The 26,557-nt window shown below is 55.9% G+C and overlaps 1 protein-coding gene across 1 annotated transcript in view; it reads left to right on the top strand.

Moving 5' to 3' along the window:
- The window catches only part of Tsnare1 (t-SNARE domain containing 1), a 78,814-nt gene extending 53,329 nt beyond the window's left edge, over positions 1–25,485 (top strand). Inside the window, 4 exon segments of the mRNA XM_074069313.1 lie at positions 1,740–1,901; positions 15,043–15,115; positions 17,043–17,471; positions 24,378–25,485. Coding sequence (XP_073925414.1) covers positions 1,740–1,901; positions 15,043–15,115; positions 17,043–17,471; positions 24,378–24,964 — 1,251 coding nt within the window. The 3' untranslated portion in view covers positions 24,965–25,485.
- The last annotated feature ends 1,072 nt before the right edge of the window (positions 25,486–26,557 follow it).

The following is a 26,557-nucleotide window of genomic DNA, read 5'->3' as shown; positions in this document are numbered from 1 at the left end:
TTCTGGAACCTTCCAGCTCTGAGTCCTGCCCCACTCTGCAGATGGAGGGGCCTCCTTTGGGGCTCAGGATACCAGGGCATCCTGCAGACTGTGTGGCAGGCCCTGTGTTTTCCTGACTCTGCCTTCTGCACCCTGGAGATGCACGTGACCCTGAGCAACATCTCTGGGGAGGCCTGCTGGGCGTGGCCACTATGTAGGCACTTCCTGTGGCATGGGATAGGCCAGAGCCCTGCAGTGGCTACCCTGACCTTTACAGGGGTGTGAGGTGGCTTTTGTTTCAGGCAGACAGTGGGTCCTGTAATGAGAGAAAGGCAGAATAAATGAACTGCAGTTTCTGTAGTCCCTTTGCTGATGACTGGGGAAGGTCCTGGAGTGTTCCGCAGCAGAAGGACAGCAAGTGCAGGTTCCTGGCTGGGTCCCAACCCTGCTTGCAGCCCCCCCATCTCCAACTGCCCACACTCACAGGGCCCAGCAAGAGGTGGGGGACCTGGAGTACATGAGTTAGCTGTAACCCCAATTGACTGTCCAGGGAGAGTGCTAACTCTGGATGGAGGTTAACGGGTTCCAGCATGAAGTGAAGGAGGGCAGAGAGGCCACCTTCTATACCCCAGGCCCAGCCAAGGTGTCCAAACACAGAATGATGTCCCAGGGTTTGGGACCAGCCATCTCTAGCTGGATCCAGGAAACTAGGCACACTTGGGCTACAATACTGCCTTGGGGCTCTGCTGTGAAGGCAGAGGTACCAACCTGGCTGTGCCCATGATCTGATGGGGACTATTTCCCAGAACTGGAGAGAAGACCTCGACCTGCCCGCCATTGAGGGTTGGGGAGACTGAGTTCAGGGACCTTGGTGATCAGGTGGGACATGCAGGGTTGGGAGCTGTGTCTCAGTTGCAAGCTCTGGTGTTGGGATCTGAGCCCCATCCTGAGAATCTTTTTCTACCTGACCTGTGCACAGGGATGGACTATTCCTTCTGCCCCACCGTCACAGAAGGCCCCATCATGACTGACACCCCCGAGAGCAAACAGGGTTCATTGAGGGGAAAAAACACATCATTGTATTGAATATAAAAGTGAATGAAATCAATGAACAAAAACAAGTGGAAAGATCCCTCAAGCCCTGGCCCCAGTGCAGATAGCAGAGTGGGTCCCTTGGGTATGTCTGTGCCCTACTGTGCCTCCCTGAGTCTGTTTCCACTGCCCCTGCCTTATAGCTGCACCTGGGTTTGTGCCTGGCTCTTTGTTGGGGCCTGTGGTAGGTCCATAGCCCCCAAACAAGAAGGTGGACTTCATGTGCACAGAGCCTGTTCCTGGGGCTTTACAGACAGGTTGAAACCATAGAGCACGTGTGTTTAGGGCTGAGACTGTCCTGGTACTGCAAGTTGGCCCAGGGCGTGGCAGCCCAGGCCTTGGAACTAGACCCTGCTGAAGCTCTCCCTCCAGTCAGACCTGGGATGGGGCGCATGCCACAGGGCAGGGGTCCAGCATCCATGTCCCTGATCCCCTAGTCTGCCACATATGGCAGCCCTGGGATATGGCCTACTTTCAGCCTTACGGGATGGCCAAGAGCTCAGAGGCCTAGTTGTCTGGAGCCTCATCTGCTATCCAGCAAAGGTGACCTGCTCAGGGCTGAGGAAGAAGATTGACCCAGACCTGTATGTGTGGTAGTAATGGTGTGTGTGTCATGTCTGACCCTGACCGGGGTGTAGGGTAGTAACTGGGCCTAAATCTGTCATCAGCAGAGTCCCCGGGCTCCTTTCACGGAGCTGGCTGATGACGAGAAGATCTTTAACGGTGGTGATAACATGTGGCAGGACCAGGAGCAGGAGCTGCTTCCAGACATCACAGAAGAAGACTTGGAGGCCATCCGGCTGCGTGAAGAAACCATCCTACAGATGGAGGTGAGGCCTGTGAGGACAGGTGTGGTGTATGCACTCACTGTGGGGTTTCTACCCTGGGGGCCGGCTGTACCCCTGGACCAGCCTGCTGTGGTGTGCTCACCCCTGGCCCTGGGCTGGAGCTGGACCCTAGCCTTTCTTCCTGTCTCAATTGCCCTGCCTGGGAATCTGATGCAGTGGGTGGAGAGGCTAAAGTCCAGGAGCCCTGTCTACCTCCTCCTGGACATTCCTGATAAGGCAGAGTATTCTGGTCAAGAGTCAGGGCCATGGCAAGGAGTCATCTCTCAGCTACTGGTTATTTCCCTTGTTGCCCATTTGGATTTCCAGCAAGTATTTAACTTTGAGGAAAGTGACTGAGCATCTGGCACAGTTCCCGGAATTGGATGGCTTTCTGGTGGTTGAGAAAAATGCTCAGAACTGAACCTGCAATTTGGTGATACTGCCAGCAGGTGGCTGGGTGAGCTGTCAGGGCCAGCCATAGGTACAGGGATTGGATTCTGCCTCTTCTTGGGTTTTCAATGTTTGCACACACACCTGCTGGCAAAATTAGCTGTAGCCTGTGGACAGTTTGTGCAGCTGTAAATATGTGTGATCTCTTGAGAGATCACACGAGTGCCCCCTTGATGAAATCTATGTAGAACACAGTAGTTGGGCAGCATAGCAAGACACTGCTCTATGGTCGTAGGGCCTGAGCCTAGTGCATAACCAGAGACATACCCTTCCTTCTCTCTGGGCCTCTTCATCTACAGGGGCATTAGGGCCTGCCTGCCCTGAAGCATCCCAGGGCTGGACTTCTGGAACAATTGGCCCATTGGAGCAGATCCTTGTAGAAAATGGGATGTGAACAAGTTAGTAAACCAAGTCACTGGCTTAGGACCTATTGCACCTCCACCTCCCAGATGATCAGCAGGCTTTCCTCCCTGGGAGGAGGTGGGCACACACAGGGAGCTGGGGCTCAGCCTCCTCTCCCTCACCCTCTTACTTCAGAGCCACTCTTACCCTGCCTCTGTCATATCCCCCCAACCTCAGTCTGGCAGAGGAGTACTTAGTTCTCAGGACCTCTGCTCAGTGCCCCTTGCCTCTGGGAGCTGTCTTTCCTCCCAGTCCTTCAGCTTCTGGGAGGAGTGCTGCCTGGATCCCAGCCTTACCCTGGCAGGAGGCTGCCGAAGGTTATGTCTGTGCTTGGGTGGAGATTTTCCAGAGAACAACTGAACACATACAGGTGTTTCTGTCCCTCTGCTAGCAGTGGAGCCCCTTCCCCCAGAGAAGCAAATGTGGGTCCAGGTTCTGGGAGAGGCAGCAGGACATGCTCCCCTGTAGCTCCCAAACTAGACCTCCCAGGACTGCTGGAGAGCAGCACCAGCTTGGCCTATCCCTGGGGGGCAGATGGGAGGGCTCACACAGAGCTATGGGAGGAAGACACGCTTGCTGGAAGGTCCAGGGAGGGCAGTAGGAACAGAAGCATGTGCTGCCGAATGGACCATACTTGCTTGTGAGGAGGAGAGATGGCAAGAGGAGGTGGTATGCAGGCTAGGGTGAGCTGAGCGGCAGGACCTGCCACTTCTGGATCCCTGATGGCTGACTTAACAGGGCCAACAGGATGGTTATGGGGTTTGCTGTTGTACGTTTGGGGGAGGGGTTTCCTCATCCTGAGCCTGAGAGTCCTGCTCCCAGGGCATTGCCAAGGCTGCCTGGTGTTGCTTGCAGGCTGCTGTACTGCTCAGGATGGATGGTGCCAGAAACATACCTCATGGTGCTGGAGCAGCCCCAGGATGAGGTTCTATAGTTTGAGGCCTAGGCAACCTGCACTGCCAGGTCCTCTTGGTGGAAGAAGTTGCTCATGCTTTGGGTCTGCATAGTGAATATGGATAGAGTAGGAGGCTTTCCCAGGGGCAAGGGTTCCCTGAGCAGAGGCTGCTGCAGTTATCCCAATACAGGATGGAGCTGTCCTGGGGTCCTAGGCCAATCTAGAACCCTTGTGAATACAGGGCTGAACTGAATTCATTTGAGGGGCTGGACCTGCTTATAGACCAGAAGGCCATCAGAACATGCCTGAGCTTGTCTGAGCTCAGTCTTCTCGTAGTTCTACTGTGCTGGGTCTTGGTGGGCGCCTTGGGATGATATAAGCAGCCCCACCTTTGCCGCCTTGGCTTCCTCCTCTGCATGGGGGCCATGCAGGAGACAGGGAACCTCCTTTGTACCATCACGCAGCTGGTGCCGGGGAAGGGCATTTGGGTGGGAGCGTCAGTCTCGGAAGGCATTTGCCAGGAGTGCTACTCTCCCTGCATCACTTACTACCTTTGGTCTTCGAAACAGGAAAAACAAAATGAAAATTGTCATTTGCCTTTCAAAACCATCTCCCCAGTTTGCAGCAGGCCCTGGTGACAGCAGCTAGCTCTGGGGACGAGGGAGGGAGGGGCCAGTGCGTGGGAATAGAAGTGACCCCTGCGGGTGTCCAGGCAGCCCAGGCCCTGTAGGGCCAGATTGCTCGAGTTGCCTGCCAGAGCAGAGAGGACTCATTGCGTGGACGTGGGGCAGGGAGGGGTGGAGTTGGACAGACGGAGAAACAGGCCCAGGGAGAATGGTTAATGTCACAGCAGCAGGCTGAGTGTGCCTGGTGGCTTCTTGCCATCTTTCTTTGCTGTAAGGTGACTATGTTCCTGAGGGCAGACCACAAAGGGGCTCTTGGGCTCAAGGCTCACCTTGGTTGCTTCTGAATGCAAATTGCAAGGCCCCTAGAGGATGTGGAAGGGTTTGGAGTGGGTGGCTCCCTGTGGAGTCGCACGTGACTGGATCTCCAGAGCCAGCTGTAGTTTGTTGCAGATATTTGTTGAATTGACCCATGAAACCAGCCAGCCTCCCCAGTGGCACCTACCCCTCCACTGGGGTGACTAGTCTCTCTTTGAGAGTGACTAGCATTCCTCCTCTGATAGTGGCCAGCCCCCTCCTCAGGTGACAGTGTGCCTATCCCTGTGGTAGTGGCCTGTCCTGACCCCTGGTTGCTGGCTTCTGGGATGGGCAACAACTCATCTTCTGAACTGCTTCTGTCCATGTGACCCTCTCTTGTTCCTCTGCTCACAGTGCAGCCAGGTCTCCACCTGCTTGCCTGACCTTGGACCCACCTCCTTTCCTGACCTCATGTCCTGGCCTGCCCCAGCCTTGCACTCTGAGCCTGCGCTATAGCCCTGCCTGCTGCCTGTGTGTGTGGCTTGGGGCAGGGCTACCTTCCTTGAGCCCTTACAGGGAGAGTCTCCTGAACCTCTCTTGTCAGAGCTACAAAGTACTAGATGGACTAAAGTGTGGGGCATCTGGAAGAGGTGACCTGTGGAGCCAGGCTGTGGGAGTGCAGCGAGCTATGGAGGAGGCGGGCAGCCCTCTAATACCCCAGTCTGGGCATGGGTGGCTCAGTCAGTCATGCACGTGCCTGTTTCACTTCACTGGTTTGTCTGGGCTTCTCCTTCTTTATTTCCTACATGAGAATGAAGTTGAGAGAAACCCTCATAAACCCTGGACCCAGAGTGAGATGTGAAACCACTCAGTACAGATGAGAGTCAGATGCCCACCCACCCTGCTGTTCTCAGCTGCTTCCTGCCTTTGCAGTGGCTGCGTTTGGCCTGCATGCTGGGCTGAGCTCTCTCCTTGGGACTGTACTCTCCTCTGGTTGGGGCCTTGTCCAGTTGGGTGAACAGGGAGGTTAGAAATCAGAGTGGCTGATGTGAGCAGTAGCTATCTGCTAGCCCAATATGCGAGCTCCCCTCAATGGAAGATGCTGCTTCTCACTTGTCAGTGAGGGACCACGAGCAGCCCAGCAGCCTGATCCCAGTCCAGGTGCTGTCTCGGAAGGGTGTAGCGCCCTGATGCCCTGCTATTGGAAACTTTGGCCAGGGGCAGTCTGCTTTCTCCCAGGCCTGGTGTGGGCACCCAGAGTTGGCCAGGCACATTGTAGGAGCTGAGCCTACTGCAGGTCCATCAGATGGGAGGCGGCTTTGGGAGCCTGAGCCCTGCCCACCTTTTGCCATGTGCCCCTTCTCTGAGGTTCCTCTAACCTGCCCCTGGGTCTGAGGCAGCCTGTTCAGGCCTATCAGCCTGGGGTGCTCCCTGGTGCTGCTTCCAGGACTGTGGACACTGGGTGTCTAGGTGTTGTGGAGGCAGGTGCTGGCTGCTCCTGGCTGGTGGCCCTGTCTAGACTGTAGAGATGGAAAGGCCTTCTGTCTTGTTACTGGGAGTGAGCTTTAATTGTGTTTGGACAAGGCCAGCTGGGTGTGGGCGAGGAGGAAGCAATATCGATGGGCTTCAGTGCCAGGCAGCTGGGCACCCAATTAGGTTGTGTCTTGGAGCCATTGTCCCTCCCCATGGTGGGCAGCTCTTTCCCCCCGGGCTGTCTGCTGGTCCTGGAATTCTGTCTGTTCACCAAGGCCTGTCTGAGAGTTGTGCAGCTATGTAGACCCTGTGTGTGCTGCTGACTAGCCCCACCTCTTCTCACTTAGCTAGGAAGGAGCTGGCCTCCAGGATAGTTGTCTCCACCCTCTGAGGTGCAGCCTGTGGGCCTCGAGAGGAGGGGGTACATGTGGCCACACAGCAAGGCCACCAACAGGCGGGCCCAAGTACCTTCATGCCATTCTTCCCTTGCCTCCCTCCAAGCCCCTGTATACTAGACTTGCTAGGTGGTATGAGTGGGGGGACATGGGAGAGATTATTTGCAGGGCACTTTGCAAGTGAAGACTCCTGTGGGGAGGTGAGGATGTAGCACTGCCCTCTGTGAGGCTTCTGGGCCCTCTGTTGCCCCAGGTGATCCCTGGTCTGTCACCACAACGGTCCATCTCAGCCTTGCTGGGGCTGTCCACACCCTTTGCTGTTGTTCTTCTCTCCTTCGTCATCTTCCCTCAGACTGGCTCTGGATCCTCCAAGGTCCCATGCAGGGCCTCAGCCCACTCCACTCCCTGAGCAGTTCTGCTTTCCGTCTCAGCCCCAGATGGGCTGCCCCATCCCTGTCCCCAAGGCTTAGCCTGGATGACCTTCTCCTAGTGCCAGAACTCAGTTAACATGTCCCTTCCTCTCCTGCTCCCTCGTCCCACACTACCTGCCTGCTAAGGGCTCTCCAGGGACTAAGCTCCTGTGTGTGTGTAGATGCCTAGGGCAGAGTCGACAAGTGGTGTCTGGACACTGGCAGGACCCTGGGTCATGGCCTGCACCACCAGAGCCCGCGGTTGGAGAGCACAGTCTTCGTTCCAGGCCCTGGACCAGGCTCTCAGGGAGCTTTTGTCCCTAGGGAGGACTGGCAGGCCTTGGGCATCTCCTAACTGTGAAGGGGAAGTAGGAATCTGGTTCAGGTCCCAGGCCCAGTTACACCTCTGTTGTCCATATGACCTTGAGCTGCAGAAGGCCCCAGTGGAGGGGGGGGTTCACCCACAGCCCACACCTCCAGTTGAAAACAAGCATGTGCTCTGCACTCATTGGGCCAGGGTGGGCTGGGATGGGATGGGGGCTCTGCAGGCCCTTGGTGGGTCCCACGCTGCCAGGGTAAGGAACTGATGCTCAGGTTGCAGGGTTTTGTGGTGGCAGGGACTCCACATGGTGGATGGGGCCCTTTGGTGTTTCTTGTCTGCTCTCTTTTCACCCCTCAGCATTTTCCCCACAGTGATCTTGACCTTGACTTTGCATGTGTGCACCTGTCCTGCAGTTTCACCTTGAACAGTTCTTGGCTTCCACCAGCACTCTGGCCTGCTCCATGATGCGTTTTTCTCTTCGTCCCCCCCCTCACTCCCTCACTTTCTCCCTCTTTCCCATTCCTGTCCTCTGTAGGTAGGTCAGTCACTCCTGTCCTAGCTTTCAAACGACACCACCATGCCCTTAGCTAGGGTGTGCTTCTCAGAGCTTCCCTCCTACACTCCTCCCTTCCCTGCAAGCATTCTTCACAGGGCCACCCCAAGCTGCCATGGGATCCTTATCCCTTGTCCCTCCTCCTCTTGTTCCTTGTCCCTGTTGTGTCACCAGCCTTTGGTGATGCTGCTTGTCCTTTCTCCACTAGGACTCCCCTCCTGCCTAACTGAGGCCCCTTCCTTGGTAGTCTTGTCATTTCATATCCTTAAATACCTGTGAGTATTTAAATACCCAAGGGTCACCTGTAGCCTGACCTCTCCTGAACTCTAGACATGGGCATCTAGTGCCCATGCACAGCTCAAAAGGACGTCTCCCAGTCGGCAGGATTGAGCTCTTGCCACCCTTGATATTCCTCCCCTAATTCACCATGGCTTCCCTCTTGGCTCAGACTTAGACCCTTGAGTGCCCTTCTCTCTTCTTCCTCACACCCATATCCCATCTATCAGCAGGTGTCCCTGGAGTGTAGCTGACTGCACCTGCAGTCATCCCTGTCCCTCTCCTCTGGCTGCTGCATTAGCCTCTACTTGATGTGACTGTCTCCTCTTCCACTAGCCTCAGCCCTGGCCCACAGTGGTTCTGGGAGGTAACTGTGCTTAGAACTCCCCACATACACGCACTGAGAAGCAGCCAGAGCTTTTGAGGACGTTTCATGTTCCCTCATGGTGCGGACAAAACCAGCCCAAAACTTAGTGCACTAGACAACACCATGGACTTCCACATCAGGAGTTTTGAAAGGGCTCCGTGGGGGTGGCTGGCATTTGCTCTGGTGTCTGGGGCCTGCAGTGGAAAGACTTGAGTGGCTGAGGGTGACTTGGACAGCTGGAGACTGGAGCATCTCAAGACTCATTCACTCTGCATTTGGTGCCTGGGCTGGAGGACTTAGGGGCCATGCTCGGCTAAGACCATCCATTGAGTTGTCTCCACCTGGCCACTTCCCATAGCTTGGGCTTCCCCACAACATGGCTGCCGCATATGGTCAGACTTCCTAGATGACTGCTTAGGGCTCTGAGGGAGCTGCATTGTTGCATGTGTGTAGCTTTGGAAGGCACACAACATAACTCCCTTGTGCTGTCCTATGGCAGTCAAAACCTGCCTGGTTCACGGCGAAGGGCCTTGGATTCCAGCAGTAATGGCCAGAGTGTCAAAGAATCCAAGGACATTCATTAAGCTGTGTGATGATCTTGGGTGATCTGAGGCCTGTGCTGGCTGCCATGCTTACTTTGAAGTTCGGGGTGGAGGCCAGTTGTGCTCATGGCCTCATGGGTCAGGAATTGAAGCCAGCTGAGCTGAGCCCATCTACTTCCTCTGCCCCAGGAAGCCTGGAGAGCCAAGGCTGGAACCTGTGAAGGCTGTTCCCCTCTGGAATCTTAGTCAATGCTGGCTGTTGGCTGAGACAGAGCTGGGGTTCTTAGCCAGAATCCTATGCGTGCCTCCCTGCATGACCTGGTTTCCCAAAGCTAGGTACCAACAAGGGAGGCAGCAGTTTGTGGTCTGGCCTCATAGCCCATGCAGCATCTCTGCCAGGTTACTTCAGTCCTTGCCTGGAGGGTGTCTATGTCACTCTGCAGAAAGAGCATGCAGTAGATTGGTGTGACTTCCCTGGGAGGTGCAGCCTGCTGTGCCCCTTTCCTCTAGCAGCCTTCTCATAGCTCATTGTACCCACCTGCCCTTTGCACTTGTCTCTTGGGCTGGAACCTTGTTCCTCCCACAGTGGAACAGGTACTTCCTCTACTTACAGGCCTATGCTCAAGTTTCAGTCCCTGCTGAACGTATCTGACCTACTCTTGGATCACCTTCTTTCTGTTCTTCTCCCTCCCTTAGAATGGAAGCCCTGTGAAGGCAGTGGTTTGGTCTGTTCTAGCCGTTGCTGTATTTCCAGTACTGCAGAGGATGCTGGACACCCGGCAGACTGTCAAGTGACCAAGTGGGTGGGTGGAGGAGTGGAGGGGCAGGTGGGCAGATGAGCTTATGTATTGCTATTTTAGCAAGGGGCTCTGCTGCTGCTGTTTATACATGTCTTCTTAGCCCACACAGAAGCCCTGTGTGAGTAAGTGCTCAGGTGTTGTGATTTTCTCAAAGATAAATGCTCAGAGAATCCCATCACCTGGCCTAGGTTACACAGCTCATGTGTGGTGGGGCTGAGATTCGAGCCCGGGCAGCCTGCCTCTGGAACTGGGCTGTCGCATTAGCTGCCATTCTGTTAGCCCGTCTCAGATGAGGATGATGTGACTGAGCCGCCCCGAAGCGGAGCCAGCCCAGGAAGCCAGCTGCCCAGGATCAGCCTCTTAGCCTTGATTGAGGTGTGCTGCTCCTGGGGGGGGGTGAGGGAGGGGGCGGGTGCCAACTTGTTCCTGAACTGAGGCTGAATGAGATGGGTGTGCCTGCCAGGCCCAGGGGCACTGTCCAGCCATCTGAGCTGGAACCAGATCTTTGCTCTGCCCACTGCTGGGGAGCAGCGTGCCCTGGGCTCCCCATGCCAGCCAAGCCCATCTCACCTGCTGGAGCTCCCCAGCAGTTGTGTCACCTGACCCAGGTGCAGGCTCTGAGTGTACCAGCTGCTCTGTTGCTATGACTACCTGGTGGGCTTGGGAGAGCCGAGGACCCAGTGAGGGGATGCGGGGGTGGGGGGCAGGGCTGGAAGCCCCTCAGAGCCCCAGCCGTCCTCCCTGCACTTGGCTCCTAGCCCCATTCAGGGTGAGATTGAGCCAGCCTATGCTAGCCATAAATAAAGGGAGAAAAACAAATACATAAATAAATACGAGCTGGCTGTTCCACTAGCTGGAACAGTTGCCTTTGTAGGTAGGTGGCTGCCAAGATCCTGATTATAAGAACAGAAAAATGCAGTGGTAGTGTTTTTCCTTCTTATTCTTAAGGTGGAGGGGACACGCTGCACATATGCGCACCCTCCCCGAGGTTTTACTGTGTCTGTGTGAGGTGGTTCCTCGGTGCCAGAGAAAGAAGAGAAAGAAATTCTGTGAGAGCTTTTAATGAGTTCTAGTTTTAGAAGCAATCAGAAAAATAATTGCATGATTTAAACACTTACTAAGTTAAGGTGTTTCTCAGTCTCCTGCTCTTGATGCCTACACCAGGGCACACCGCTTCAGTGCCTGCACCCTTGAGCACGATGACTGGGGTGCTTAACCCGGCCATCCAGATATCCAGGCAGAGGGCGCCTGAACTGAAGTCTCCTCCTCCCAGTCCTAGTCTTGACCTCTTTTTCACCCCAGGACTGAGGTCAGACCTCTGTCTGGAATTGGCCGCCAGCCTGGTTCTAGGTAGGGTCTGGATCTTTCTTTGGTGCCTTTCCCAGGTATGCCTGGGAGCTGGGCCCCATCAGAGCTGAGGTGTGCCCAGTGCCCACATGATGACCGGAGAGACACCAGGCCATGCTAGCTGCTTGCTCCAGATCCCCCTCTGTACTGTCAGGGTCTGCCTCCCACTGTCCTTGTCCAGCCCAGCACCAGGTCCCAGTCTGGAGGCACTTGCCCAGTTCTGCTGCTGCTATAGGGTCACACCCAGTCTTTATCCTCCATCCATTCTGTAACCAGGCGTGGGTGCCAGGATGAATTAGACAACCCGGGGGAACCCCAGTCTATGAGTGATGTTGGAGACAGGGTGCAAAAGCATGAAATGCCTCAGCCTCCCGGCTCCTGCAGAGAACATGGAGGCTGCTGGCATGACTGGTCTTTCCCTTGGTACTCAGAACCAGGAGGGCTGTCTTCAGGACAAGGGTGAGCCCAGCTCTGAACTCCTAGCAGCTACACTGCCTAGCTGACATGGCTGGTGTGGCTGTACTGCTCTACTCTCATCAGTGCTGTGAGGTCCTGTGATGCCATGTGATGTCATGGGACAGGAATGGACTCTGGCCTCAGGCAAACGTGAGAAGGGGCCGTTGCCCAAGCTCACAATGCCCTGCCCACAGCCCTGCCCTTGGTACTGGAGTGGCCAGGCCAGCCCTGCCCAGGGCTCCATAGTGAGCCCTTCCCCACAACTTCCTTGAACACAGGGTCAGGAGGTTCTTTTGTTCTAGCCGTGGCTCCCCTTTGTCCAAGATGGTTATAGTCATTGATCAGTGAGCCCTGCAGGTGATCTTGAGTCTGAGTGGGAAAGCCCTCAGAGAGGTCCAGTTAATGTGGGGTTGGCATTGCTCTGGCACCTGGACGTGACCCACATGCTGCTGAGTGATGCTTCAGGGTCAGTTTTTAGAGCTGGGCATTGTGAAGAGAGGGATGCCCAAGAAAGAAAAGAGACGTCTCCACATCAAAACTGGTGTTAAATTCTGAGTCAGCTCAGGAGGCAGAGATCGGGAGGATTGCAGTTCAAAGCCAGCTCAGACAAAAAGTTAGACCCCCATTTCAACAAACAAGCTGGGCATAGTGGCTCTTGTCTATAATCCCAGACCTGGGAGGCATAGGTAGGACGATCACAGTCTGAGTCTGGCCTGGGGAAAAATGTGAGACCCTTACTGAAAAATAATTAAAGCAAAAAGGGCTGGGGTCATAACTCAAGTGGTAGAGCACCTAAAACGTGCAAGGCCCTGAGTTCAAACCCCCATTACCTCCAAAAAAAATTCCAAGACCAGGGAATGGAAGTCTCCATGGGTCTGGCTTTGGTGGCTGGGAGTCAGAGCTCTCGCTGTGTGCTCTTAGTCTCCTCCCATCTAAGGTACTGTCCATAATAATCTCAGCGCCGAGGCCCGGAGAGCCTCTGGGTCCCCTCACTAGCCTGGCACAAATTCACTTCTGTGTGCATGAGCCCTTCCCGTGGGATGGCTATCACTGTTGCCTATCGTCTTTGCTGCTGAGTCCGGCATGAGTAGACAGTCCTAGCAGTGACCCAGCTCAGAGGACATACCAGCCCAGCCCCTCTATTCCTTGTGGACTGATCGCCTGAAGTCCCCACAGATGCCACAGCTGTGTTGACTGGGATGAGGTTGCAGGGAGCAAGTGGGACACCCACTGCCCATGATGGTCAGCAGGCAGCTGTCATCAGCCACAGCCGGGGAGAGAAAGCCATCCGTCTGCCCTCTGCATCCACCACCTTTCGGCTTCCCCAAGTCTAGAGCAAAAGCTGTCATGCCCTGTAGTGCAGCAGAGATCTTGACTTGGGGAAACCCTGTCTCGTCCTAGCTGAGGGAGACCCTGAGTGTTGTCTAGGGGTCCTGTGTCTATCTGAGTGAGTCCCTAGGTGAGCTGGGGCATAGTTAATGTACACTTGGGCTTTGGTGCCAGCTGCCCTTGCTTAAGCCCTACTCTGGAGCTGCCTCCCTGTCTGCCCACCTGGAGGGTGTGATGGTAGCAAGGGAACTGACATGCTGGGGGGTAGTGAGCTGCTGCCTGTGCAGCCTTAGAAAGGTCCTCTCAGTCCCTGAACCTAAGAGCAGCCAAAGCCAGGCTCAGAGCTCCCTGGGCTTGGACTGGTCAGTGGCCAGGCCCATGGCTGGTGAGTGGTGGGGTCAACACCTGGTCACTGACTGGGTTGGGTCAGTAACCAGGAAGTCTGTGGATATGGGATCAGTATGTCTGAGGCCTGACTGAGCCAGGAGCCCTCAGATGACCTTGGCATGCCCACATTAGGGTGGATCCTAAGCTTGGGACCCATTCCCAGCACAGGTAAAGTGACCAGGAGCCTAGAAATTAGCCAGGCCTTTGAATAGCCATCCTCCCGTCTGCTGCTGCCCCGCTGTGCTGCCACAGACTGGAGCTGAGCTGAGACCCCAGGCCCCACACTCCTCGTCACCTTCCCCACCACGGCCGATTCGCCCAGAGCCACCCTCCCCTGCACCATATTTAAGCCCAGTAATTGAATTGCAATTGATAGTACATGTCGGTTTAAGATCATGCTAATTGCTTCATTTCCCAGAACACTCCTAAAAAGAAAATGAATTTCCCTGTACTATCTTGCAGTGGGGTGAAATGACCCTTGTGGAAATCAATCCCACTCTGTGGTGTGCTGCGAGTGGGTGGGCGTCCTGGGGCAGGGGCCATGGCACCCCTCCTTACCCACCTCGGCAGTCATGAGGAGCTTCTCTGGCCTGGGCTTGAACCCAGCCACAGCCAAGTGATGTGCAGGGCTCAGCATGACTGGTGCGGGGTGAGTGAGCAGGTCTGGCTCCAGGGGACTCTCTTGCCCAACACCTCACAGGGGTCTGGCAGAGGAGCCAAATTCTGTGAGTGGCAGTCACTAGAGGTGGGGTGTCCAGGAGGCAGACAGGTGCTGGGCCTACTCCTTCCTGAGAATCCAGGTAGGTCTCAGGACCTCCAGAGTCCTGAATCCTCCCCTGTTCAGGGGACGCTGGGACTTTCATCAGATGTGAAGGTGGCAGTGTGACCCTGGCCCTCCGCATAGCCCAGTGTGTGGTTCTCAAGTAGTATGTCCACTTCCCTCAAGATCAGTTTGGCCACTTTGCTAAGCAAAAGAGTTAGGATAAAGTTGGACTGTATGGAGTTGGTGAGAGGCCAGTGTGACAAGTTGGCATGGAGGGACTGGAGTCCGTGTGGCCCAGGGTTTTGCTCCTTATGTTGTTCTCTGCCTTCATGGGCCTACTCACTGCTTGGATAGCAGGTGCTACCACCTACCCACCCACCCGCTCATCCCCTTCCCACCTGTCCACTCAACCCTATTCACTTTACCCACTCATTCCCCACTCACCATCTACCTCCCTCACCCACCCACCCATTTCCTGTCTATCCATACACCTACCTGCCCACTTATCACCCGTCTACCCACTCATCTCCCCATACATCCCAGTCCTTCTGGATTTGCTGGCAGCATCTGCATGCTGGCCTGTGTTCTCTGCCAGTACAGGGAGGGGAAAGTAGTGCCTGTCAGGAAGCCCCAGGCAAGTGTGGATGGGGTGTCTACAGGAATGGTGGTAACCCTGCAGGCACTGTGGACAGAGTGCTGTCTTCTGGGTAGTCTCTGGCTCCCTGTCAGTCCCTACCTCAGTGTTAGGATGCTCTGACCTGCCCCAGACCACCAGTACCCAAATTAGGCCCTGGTCCTCCGCATATATATGAAGAGCTCCTGGCCCCTGGAGTGTTGGAGTGTCTGGGGCTTGACCTAGGAGTGGGGAACTGAACCCTCAGACCCTTCCCTGCCTCTGGTGGGGGCTGCCTTGGCCAAGCTTGCTCCTCTAACAGGAAGGGGCAGAATAGCTGGCTTCTAGAGGCCATTTGGCTCTCGATTCACTCTGCACTCTCTTGACACCAGTGTCTGCACCTGCAGCCTCTGCTCCTGACTTGGCTCCATCCTGTTTCCACAGAGTAGCTTGCTGGATGTGAACCAGGTCATCAAGGACTTGACCTCCATGGTGCCAGAACAAGGGAATAACATTGGTGCGTATTTGCTCCGCCATGAGAGCTGCCTGGGAGGAGCCACCCTGAGATAATTGAGCCCCAGGGTGGTGTGGGGCTGAGCACCTTCTTTACCTTCTCCTCTTTTATGGTCTCTGCACAGCCCATGCTGGACCTTACACCTGCCAGGGACCCCAGAAAGAAAGAGGACCAGCTGCCCTGAGTGGGGGAGCAGTGTTGGCTGCAGCCAGTGCTGGGGGTGTGGAGTCCATGGAGCCTGGGCTCCTTGGAGTCAGGCTCTGCCACCGTGGCTCTAGCCCTTGAGCCTCTCTTGCTTCTGACAAACAAGTGTGCCCAGGGGGGTGGGGACAGGGGACGAGGGCCTGCAGCCTGGCTAGGGCAGTGTCCTGAAAACTCCCCTTAGAAAAACTGGGCCAGCTTGCCCACTAGGACTCCTGGACCACCTCAAAGGCCTTGTCCCCTTGGCTTGCTTTACTCTTGAGGAGGGGGTGAGATAGCAGAGGTCTGGGTCAGTCCATTCTTCAGTGTGGGACCCAGTGATAGGAAGAACCAGTGGGGCCCTGGGCATGGGTGGCACAGGGTCACAGAGAAGCTCACTCTTTTCCATCAGGGGTGCAGGGCCAGGCCCTGGCTGGTGGTAGTATGGATCAAGGAAGATTGGAGGCGCACATCATAGTGTCCTTGCCTACTGCAAGAGATGGTCTTTCCCTGGAAGATGGGATACAGGCTAGAGCAGCCAGGTGACCCCTGCTTAGGCCTGCCAGTTCTCCAGCCTGCAGCCTGACTTACTGCCAAGTTTGGGGAAAATGGGTGGTCCTGGCCTGCTGTTGCCTCTCTGTGGCCTCTCACTTCACTACAAGGTCTAAAAGCTCTGGCCTCAGGAGCTGTGACCTGTACTTGGAAAATGAGGACCTAGCCAGTGAGGCCCAGGGCACTTAGAGAATGAAGCAGGGTCCCTGAGTGTTCTAACCATTGCCTGTGACACCACAAGCTCGGCCTTCTCGCTCACTCCAGCAGGCAGCTCCAGTGATACTGGTGTCCTCTACCCAGCGGGGATGCACAGAGGCCATTTGTGCCGTTCCCCACTTGCCATGGGCTGTGGTGTGCAGGTGGGCCTTTGAAGGGCTTACTGACTTGGGGCCATCCCTACTGCCCCACAGGGTGCCAGCCCCACTCAGCTCAGCCTGCTCCGTATCTGCAGTACAAGCCTGAGCTGGCTGGCAAGACCCCATGGCTCTCTGGCTGGAACCCTGGTCTCCTTGGCTGCCTACTAGGGCCAGGGCCTCCACTCACGCACCAGCTTCCCATCTCTGGCTGGCTGGTGCCTCATTTGGACCTGTGTGGGGCTGACCTCTTAATCTCTAGCTTAGAGCGGAGGACCCTGAGCTTGGGCGGGGCGGCCAGTACCCCCAGCTCTGCTGTTCCCCAGATGGGTGGAGCCTGGGCCGGGAGCCTGAGCAGCCTGAGAAAGTGCTCTCTGGGCATAAGGCTGGCCTGCTCCATGACCCTGGATGGCACCATCTGCATGGCCTCTTCTCCCCGAGACATACTCTGTCTCATTGTTCTGCTCCTTGCTTGCTGTTCATTTTCAAGGTGGCAACTGTAGCTATTGCCACTTTGGGCTGGTTGTCAGGTGGGACACGCAGTACATGCACAATGGCTTGTCCACCCTAGATACTGCCCAGTTCTCATGATGAACTGATGGAAGGGGCCACCTCCCAATGGGGAGAGTGTCCACGCCGTAACTCAGGGAGGAGAAAGGCTGTGGGAAGAAGGAGAAGCCAGGGCTGATCTGCCACAGAGGTGGACAGGGAGGTACCTGGAGAGCAAGATAAACTTTTAAGAAAGGCCCTGGGCCCCAGCATGGTGGGCTGACATTGCGGGGGAGGGTCCCTGTGGGCGTGCTCCCCACAGCCTTGCCCATTGCTCCATCTCTGGTGTTTTCTAGGGTCCAGCAGCAGGAAGGTCACATATCAGCAGAGCTCTAGTCCTGAACTGGTTGAGGCATCTCTGCTGCCAGGAGTGCATTCTCGTACCAAGACACGCAAGCCCAACTTCAGCCCCCAGGAGACGGAGGTGCTAGTGCAGAGGGTGACGCGCCACTACCCATTGTTGTTCGGGGCGTTGCAAGGCACACCAGCACGGAAGCACCGTGTGTGGAGCAGGATCCTGCAGGCCGTGAATGCACTGGGCTACTGCCGCCGAGACTTGAGTGACCTCAAGCACAAGTGGTGGGATCTGCGAGGGGCTGTGCGCAAGAAGCTGGCCGAGAGCCCGACCTCTAGCCTTGTCTTCACACCCATCGAGCGTGCAGTGGCTAAGACCTTCTCAGCTCCAGCCTCTCAAGGCGAAGGCCAGGCTGCAGAGCCCCTGCCAAGTAAGTGGGTCCCTCCCCACAGCCCAACCTGGCCGGCCAGACCAGGCTTGAGCCTCCTGTGCTGGCTTCTTCCAGTGCATGACCCCCAAGTGAGTCTTAGGGAAGAGCAGGAGACCCACAAAGATGACTGTTACTTTCTTGGACCCTTTGCTTCTACATGAGGAAACAGAGTATATTAGTCAGACTTTTTGTCACTGTGACCAAATACCTGACACAGACAACCAAAGTGAGGAAGGATTATTTTGGCTCATGGTTTCAGTTTGTCAGGGTGGGGAGGGCATGGTGGAGCAGAGCAGCTCACATACTGGCAGCCAGAGAGAGAGACAGAGACAGAGAGACAGAAGGGGAGGGAGAAAGAGTGAATGACTATCATGGTTGGGAGGGCATGGTGGAGCAGAGCAGCTCACATACTGGCAGCCAGAGAGAGAGACAGTGGACAGTGAGATTAGACCTACTGAGGGCTCAGGGCTGCCACTGCAACTGCCAACCTGGGCCATACGCACAGCAGGGTACTAGGATGACTGTCCTCACCCTGGGTATCTGGACTGGACACTGGGGTGCCATGTCCATGTCATCAGAGAGATGAGGACCATGTTGATGAGAGTGTGGCTGGCAGGGCCTATTAGCCTGACCCACACTGCTGGGTGCAATGCAGAAAGGCACAGAGCCCTCTGAGGTCCAGGGACCCTCTCCAGGGCACCCATCTTGGCTTCTGTCATTTCATGTCTGATGAATAATGGCTGGGGAGACCCATTCTGCCATGGCCAAGGTGTGGCTGTCTTATATTTGGTGCCCTTGTAAGTATGCTTATGGTGCAGAGCTCAGGGCATGACTAACATTAAGCCACCAGGTTCTTGAAACCAGCAGAGTGAAGGCCCAATTCTTCATGCAGGGCAGCAGGGCCAGGGTGGCTATGGGGTTTGAATGTGTGATGTTCAAGTGAGGTTTCCCTCCCTCCCTCATACTTCAGACTGGGCACAGCCCTGAAACAGGTGGTGTCCAGGGTGTAGCTGCTGTGGGGAGCAAGACCACAGAGCAGGTGGAACCAGCTTCACAGGCCAGCCCTTGTCATGCCTCAGTGCAGAGATGGCTTATGGGTTGGTCATTACTGCTGTAGAATTTGGGCAGAATCAGGAAGGAGCCCAGGTCAGCGCTTCCCCCTGCCTCCCTGTCTGGCCTGGGAGTGGGAGCAGGGGTGACCACACACTCCTCTGCAGACCCTTCCAGGACTCATTCTTGAGGCTCTTGACTTCCCAAAATGCACTGTCCTCTGAGACCACGTTGCTGGAGGACTGTGTTCTTGGCTAGACCTCTTCGGCACCCACAGTACTTCTGACCCACATGTGATACTGCTCAGACAACTGCCACCTCCTGCACCACTCCTCTCCTCTTGTCCTCACCACCCACCTTGAAGCCATGCCCCCTGGACTTTTCTATCCCTGGAAGCTGCTGGAAGGATGGTGGGATTGAAGCCTGAGGAACAGGACCAGCTCTCTCCTAAAGATCATGAAGGGATGAGAACAAGGCTGAGTGTATACCTAGGATTAGGGTTCACCTGGAATTAGAGCAGGGCTGGGCCAAAGTATGCCCATAACAAAAGGACAAATGGGCCAGCTTCGGACACCCCTGTAGGTGGCCCTGGTGGAACTGGAAGGCCCTGGTGTGTGCAGCTGTCCCTTCTCACCATGGTGGCTACCTCAAGTACACATGGGCACAGAGTAAGCCTAGGCTGGTTGGGAGATATGTGGGTCCAGGACTGGCCTAGGCTGTGGGGCTTGGGCTGTGGGTGTGGGTGTGGGCTGTGGGCGTGGGCGGTGGGTCAAGCAGTGGGCCCAGGCAGTAGGTTTCCAGTGATAGTCCTCCCCTTGGGCTTCACCATGAGCCGGGCAGGTGGGAGGAAGACTTGCAAGTCCTGCCACAAGCCTGGGCAGCTCTGATCACAGCCTTCTCCAGGGTCCTGCAGGGGTTCTATGGGTAGGACAAACCTGGTTTGGATACCTTAGGGAGGGTGGGCACAGTATGGGGACCAAGGAGGGGCTGGAGGTTGGTGGAGCTGCTACGGCCACTGTGGGCAGTCCTCTCCTTGCTTTCTTTGTCATTGTCATTGTAGAGAGATGAGGACCCCAGCTGAGAGAGGCAGCAGTTCTCTGCACTGGTATAAGGCCCAGCCCCGACTTCTGGCAAATCAGCCCCATACCCTGGCCTCTCACAGACCTGGGCTCACCTCCTTCAGGGGAACCCAACTAGCTGGCCCCTGGTGCCACTAAGTTCCACATGGGAGTGGCCTGCACACTGCTGGTAGTCTTTGATGTTGTGGAATGACTGAGTGAGAATGGGAGGAGGGGCAAATGCGCCCTCATGGATGTTGGCTTCAGAGCCCTTCAGTGGGGTGAGGATATCACGACTAAGGAGCTGGCTTACCCATAAATTCTCCATGAGGCTTCTGTGCTGTGAGGCTGCTGAACAGGCCCACTTTTCCTCAGGTACCTCCTGCTTTCTGCATGTGTCTGGGAGGGCGGGGGCCAAGCAGTCCTCTGTGGCTCTGGAGGCCTGGCCCAGGATAGGGGGGACTTCCAGGCAGCACCCTCTGTGTAATCCCTATGTCAAGAGATTGGGAGCGCCCAGGGCTGTGGCTCTGCAGGGCTGAACTTGCAGGCCTGGATTCTTCCCAAGGTCAGGAAACTGGCCAAGCTGATGAGCTGTTAGTGTTGCCTGCTCATGTACCCACACAGCTTCAGGGGACCCTACATCTCTGAGCACACCTGGGACTGCCCCAGGGCTGAGGAGGGGGCTACTCACCACAATGCTGGGTATCTGGCTGGCTGATGTCCCCAGGGAAGATTGTCTGCACTTGGCCCCCAGTCTATGTGCAGAGCCCTAGAGCACCAGCTTTCTGTTGAGTGTGGCCCTTGGGCACGGGTATTGCACACCTCCAGGGAATATGTGAGAGTTGGGCCAAATGCCCCCAGGATTAGGGCGTGGAGTAGACCAGGACCAGGCTTTGTCCAAGTCCAAGGGTAGTGTCCAGGCCCCAGTCTAGGCTGTGTGGGTCACAAGACAGTGAAAGGACCTAGCTAGGGGGGTGGCCTCCTCTTTGGCCTTCCTGTGTGGCACATGCTCTCAGTTATCTACATCCCCCTTTCTTCGTGACAGGAACAGGGCAGGGTCACTGCCACAGGGTTTGCGGGGCCACAGTGGCAGGGGTAGACCTGGTTGGTACCCCTTCCCCACAGGACCTTCACACCTCCTCTGGCTGTCCTCAGTGTGAGAGGGCACTAATAGCTGCACTCCGCCGGGTGGCTACAGTCTACCACTCCCTCGTCTTCCCCATGGGTGCGCCTATGAGGAACCCGGTCCTTCCTCCCTGGCCATGCACGAGCTTCCAGTTGGGCCACTGGGGTATGTCCATGAGGCCTGTGGCCACACTAGCCTTGGCTGGCTGGGGTGGGGTGGGGCAAAGCTGGTGACTAGGGTTAATGGGTTTGTGTGAGTCTTGGAAACTTCCAGAAGGCAAGGCTCATGGCTGCAGAGCTGAGGCCACATTGCCCTGATCAGAGCAGAGGTCCCCGTGAGGACCTTGCTACCTCATAGCAGATGCTGCTGGGCTGGACGTGGTCTTGAGCCTGGAGCAGTGCCCTGGATTAGGAAAGTCACCTCTGAGTCTGCCTACAACTTGGAGGCACAGGTCAGCTGAGGACATGCTCAGGGGAGCCCTGCAGGGAGACGATTTGGGTGTAGTGTTCCTGCCTCCAAAGTCCTCTCCAAGTGCGATTCTGGAGGCATGCCTTCTAACAGTTCCCCCTTCCTGAAAGAATTTGGGTCCTCGTGCTCGTGCAGGACTGGCCTCTGTTGACATCTCAGAGTGTGCCCATGCTAACACTCAGCTCCATGTTCACAGGCCCGCCCTTGGAACAGCACTGCAGGATGTGTGCAGATGGGGCTCTGCCCCTTCACGGGGGTGGGGGGCCACACTGGAGTGGAGGACCATCAGAAGGCAGAGTTGTGACAGCAGGGTTCCACTTCAGCTCTGGCTTCCCCACTGCGACTTCCACCCTTTTTGAGTGGGATGTCCCACTATGCCCAGGGGTGTTGCCAAGAACTCCTCTTCCCCAGAGACCACCTTAGGTCCTCTGTCCTGCTGTTGTGGCTGCCCATATCCCATACCAGGGAGATCCTTCATTGATACCCAAAGACCCATTCCTCCACCTGTCTAGAAGGATCTCAGGGACTCCATAGGAATATCCACACTAGAGCTGGCTTTGGTGGTGTCCTTAGGATCAGAATGGCTAGTCTGTGCCCTGTAATTGCTTTCTGCTGGCTAGATTTGTAGATAGCATTGAAGCAGTATTGAGGCTGCCCCTTGCATGTACATGCAACCAGCAAGAAGCAAGATCATGGAGTGTGACAAGCCCAGCTAGCCTGTCTTCTGTCCCTTTGTCTCTCAACCCATCTGCCAGGGAGACCAGGCCTGCTGACACTTGGAAGGGACATTCCCAGAGGGTCTTCTCTGAGCCAGGCCACCGGCTTAAGCACTGAGGTTGACACTGTGTGTTCTCATCTGGACTCTGCCACCTTCTCCCTCAGGTTCCTCACCTGCTGGGCCTGCAAGGCAGCCATTTGACTGCCACAGTGGAGGTTGGCCAGCAGTGTGGGGACCAGTCTCCCTATAGGCGATTCGATGTGGCTGTGCTTCCCAAGATTAGTTCACTGTGCTCTGTGCTGACTGCGCCACCCTGAGGTAGCTCTGCCAGTCTCTGCCCCATTCCTTGAGGGATTGTCAGGCTCTTCCAGTCTGCCTGCTGCCTCTGGGGCCTAGGGTGCAGCTCTGCGTCCACCCCAGGCTGGGGACTGGGAAGGAACATTGTGCTTGGAGCAGGGATGGCTTTTGAGGAGGATGTCATGCATGAACAGGATTCAGAATAGGCTGAGGGTTACCTGTCCGGCCACCTGTTGGCCGGTGTCCACCATGAGGGGCTTGACTAGGGCAGTGCTGGCTTGGGGTCTTGGTCCAGTGGGAAGGAAGGCCCAGCAAGCTGTCATCCCCTCACCATCTCACTAACTGTGGCCCTTTGCTCTGCAGTGGTCTTGACCAGTCAGTCTTATGTTCCAGAGTCCAGGAAAGGTTGACATTCAGTCTGGTGAGATGAGAGTGGTGGGGGCACAGCGGGAGTTCAGAAGTGGCCAGGGCAAGGAGGTCTTCCCCGAGAGAGTGCATGCTCTGTCAGGCCAGGCAGCTGGGCCAGAGGAGAAGCCACCAGAAAGCTCTGGTGTGGACCATTGTGTTGGTGCTGTGCCAGAGGAGGGAGGGAGGAGTGGTCACCAGGTCCTTGCTCTCCAGGGGCCTTGGAAACTCAGATTGTGCTTTGAGAAGGCCCTAGGTTGCCTTGGGAAGCAGGGGAAAAGGACTAGCCTAAGAAGGGTGGAGATGAGGTGAGGAGAGGACACCTACCAGGCTGTTCCAGGCTAGCACTCAGCCAGAACCTGTGTGAGGGTATGACAAAGGAGGCTGGGTCATGGCTTTCCATCCATGTTTTCTGCCACTGATGGTCAGAATCCAGGCCAGTGTGGCAAAGGACAGCCTGTTATGACAGCTGGCAAATGCCAGGCCAGGGCAGCTTGTCCGAGGTCTTGACTGCCGGATGGGCAGACGCATTCTGGGGGCTGGGACCCAGATGCCCACATAGGGCTACTTCTGGCATGAGGATGGCAGCCAGGCCCCCACCCAGGCCTCTTTCCAAGGCTGGCCAAGGCCTCCCTGGAGTGGAAGATGGATGCTGCCACTATCAAGAGAGGCAACATGTCAGCAGCTCAGGCCCACACAAGTCGGCAGGGGTTGTCCTCCCATGAGCATCAAGGGTCATGTGGTCAGAAAGAATCAGCAGATGCCCAACAGAGAGGAGGAGGAGGAAGAGAGGAGACAACTTAACCAGGCCAGTTCTCTGTGCCCATGGAGTCTCCCTGCTGCATTTCCAGTGGGCTGTGGGCCAAGCTTGCTGGGTGGTGCTGTCGTCAGCCCAGGAAGTACCCTGCCCAAAGTCACCACCACAGTGTCCTCCTATCCCCACCAGGCTGTGGCCTTCCATAGGCGCATCAGGAAGGGACATTTGCTGACCTATCCTCCATATCCAGAGAGGTCCCACACTTAGGCTTTTTTAGGGGTCCTAAAAGCCAGGCCTTTTGTTTGTAAATTAAGAACTGGAGGTGGACGGAGAGAAGGGCTTTTCCTAGGACCACAGAGCTGTGGAGGCCAAGCAGTGCTGTTTGGGAGCCCAGGTCCACAGGATCCCGTGAGTTGGGCTCTTCCTGCTGCCCTAAGGAAGCCCTACCCCTCTTCCTCCTGGCATGTCACTTGGAATGCATGGACAGACAGTGGGTGCTTGGATGGACAGGTGGATGAATGCATGCATGAACGGATAGAAGGAAGGGCAGAAGTACAGATGTAGGTAGGATGGATGGACTCAGGTGTGGATAAATAGAGGGACGAATGGGTGGATGAGTGGAAGGAAGGAAGATGGGTGCATGGAGGCAAGCTGGGTGATTGATGAGTGAATGACACACTGAGGAGTGGAGTGGGTAGATGGATGGACACACAGAATGATAGGTAGATAAATGGACTGTTGAGTGGGTGAACGGGCAGGCACTAGATGGTGACTGGGAGAATCCAAGATGGCATTGTTAGAGTTGGATGGGCTGTGGTCTAGTCCTGGCATCGCTAGAGAAATCGCTTCGCCTTGTGGTATCTTAGCTTCCTCATCTTCTAAATGGATGTCACTCCCACTGCAGAGGGGACTATGCAGTGCTGAGGTCTTCATGCAGGCAGGCAACTGTTCCCTCCCATCCCTGTCCCCACTTGGATTGCCTGGTCATGGCCAGTCCAGTCTGATATCCCCTGTGCCCTTCTCTTAGCTGATGAGGAGGATGAAGCCTCCAGCTGCCAGTGGCTACCACCAAGGACTCTGGACGGACCCAGCCCGCCTGAACCTGACCCCCTGGACTTCCGTGGAGTCTTCCATGCACCTGCCTCACCCTCCCCACCTGCCTCTCCAGCCTTGGCGCCCTCTGCAGCTGCATTCATGGGGACCTGTGGGTCCTCTGGGCCAGCATCTGTAGTGCCCCCACCCTCTGGGAGGACCCCAGTGGCAGCACCCGAGGTGTCTGCATTTGAGCAGCGTCTGCTGGACTCACATGGGCGGCAGGGTGCCTTGCTAGCCTCCTGGTCACAGCAGCAGAGTGCACTGATGGCCCAGCAGAACCTGCTACTGCAGCAGCTGGCTGAGCAGAGCCGATGGCTGGCCAATGGCCTGGAGGCCCTCAACAGGACCCCCCAGCAGCTGGTGGCAGTGCACCCAGCGCATGAAGCCTCATCCTCAGCCCCAGGTGGTGCTCCTGCTGATGGAGCAGCCCAGGGGCCCACCAGAGACTCCCGGGACACCCACCCTGGAGGCCTGGAGGTCTTCTCAGGGATGATCCTGAAGGTGGAAGAGGAGTTATAGGGATGGCCTCCAGGGAGCTGGAAGGTTGAGAGGGCATGCAATGCCTCCCCCTGGTGCTCTTCCTTGCTGGCCTTTCTGTGGGGTGTGGTGACCTGCTTCACAGCACCAGTTTCCAGAGCCATGATCTACTCAGGGATCAAAGAAGGCAGAGGGACAGTCATAGCAAGCTCGTCTCTCACCGCCATGTCTCCCTTTAGCTGCTGGAGCCAGTGACCCTGGAGTTCGCTTCAGGAGCTTTCCCTGTGGGTGGTGGGAGGGAGAAGAGGTACTCAGAGGCCCCTTTGACCTTGGATACTGGAAATGATGGCTCAGCCATCTAGAAGGGTGTAGTGTAGCCCTCCTGAAAGCCTCTATCCCACTGAACCCTGAGGGTCTGGGCTCCTGTGTTTTTGAATCTGGCCTAAGGGAGCCATGTCTGTAGGCCTGGAACAATTTCTCTCCAGTTTTACATCTATTATAAGTGTACGTGTGTATGTACATATGTTACTCATCATTGTACGCAGGTGGAATGCCATTTTATACCTGTTGATTTTTCTTGCAAACACTATTTTTCTTACATTAGCACAAAATAGCAGGAAAGGCAGCAGAGCTGCTGCTGCTGCTTGACAGTAAATGAGCTGGAACTCTGCTCTGGTGGGTCTCGCCTCTGCTTGTGACCCCTCAGTAGGGAGTCCTGAGTGCTTCCCTGGTTTTGTATCCTTCCCATGCATTGCCTCTGTGAGCTTCTGCCATTGTACATCTGCCCTTGTCAGGCAACACGCAGCCTACAGCCACACAGGTGGGTGGCCTTTGGGAGACAGGCCTGGCCACCAGAGGCCTTGACTTTCCTTAAACCTCTAACCTGACCCCTGTAGAAGAAAGCAGGAGGCTGAAATACTGCCTTGAGTGGGATGGCATGTTGGTCCCTGTAGCGGCTAGGGAAGTCCCAGTCCAACGACTAAGACCACAGAGTCCCCTAGACAAGTGGGAGGGACTTCCCTTGTTTTGCATTGCACATGGTACAGGCAGTGCCAGTGATTTTGATTATGAAAGAAACCAAACTTTATAGCCAGGCATGCAGCTGCCTTCTGCATCAGGGCCTGCCACTCCGGCCTCGTCATCTTGGTGCAGATGCCATGGTCCCTGCTTCCCTCACAGAAAGGCCAACCTTTCTGCAAAAGTCAAGTCCAGACCAGTACCACCACCTCCAAGAAGCCTTGGTGAATCTTCATTACAGGTTCTTGTCCACTAAAAATACCAGCATTGTCATTTGCCTCTCTGTGGCAGTGAACACTTCCTTGTGTTGTGAGCTTACTCTGGACCTAGCCCTACTGTAGTCCAGGTTGAGCCCCAATCCTGGTCACACACTGAGCCTTGATCCTTGTCATGAAGCCCCAACCCTGGCCCCATACTGAACGCCAACCCTGGTCGCACACTGAACCCTGACCCTGGCTGATCCTATGGTGTCTTTGGGAGCACCCTTTGGGCTGGGTCCTGTAGTAGGTGCTAAGAAGTGACCAAGGCAGACGACAAGCCTTCTCCCAGAGCTCACTGTGTGTGTTGCAAAGAATGCATACCAAGCAAACACTTGGCAAAAGTTATTCTGCGTATCCG

The sequence above is a fragment of the Castor canadensis genome, chromosome 3 (genome assembly GCF_047511655.1).
Source record: "Castor canadensis chromosome 3, mCasCan1.hap1v2, whole genome shotgun sequence".
In the NCBI taxonomy this organism is placed as follows: Eukaryota; Metazoa; Chordata; class Mammalia; order Rodentia; family Castoridae; genus Castor; species Castor canadensis.
This window is presented reverse-complemented; position numbering and strand designations above follow the sequence as displayed.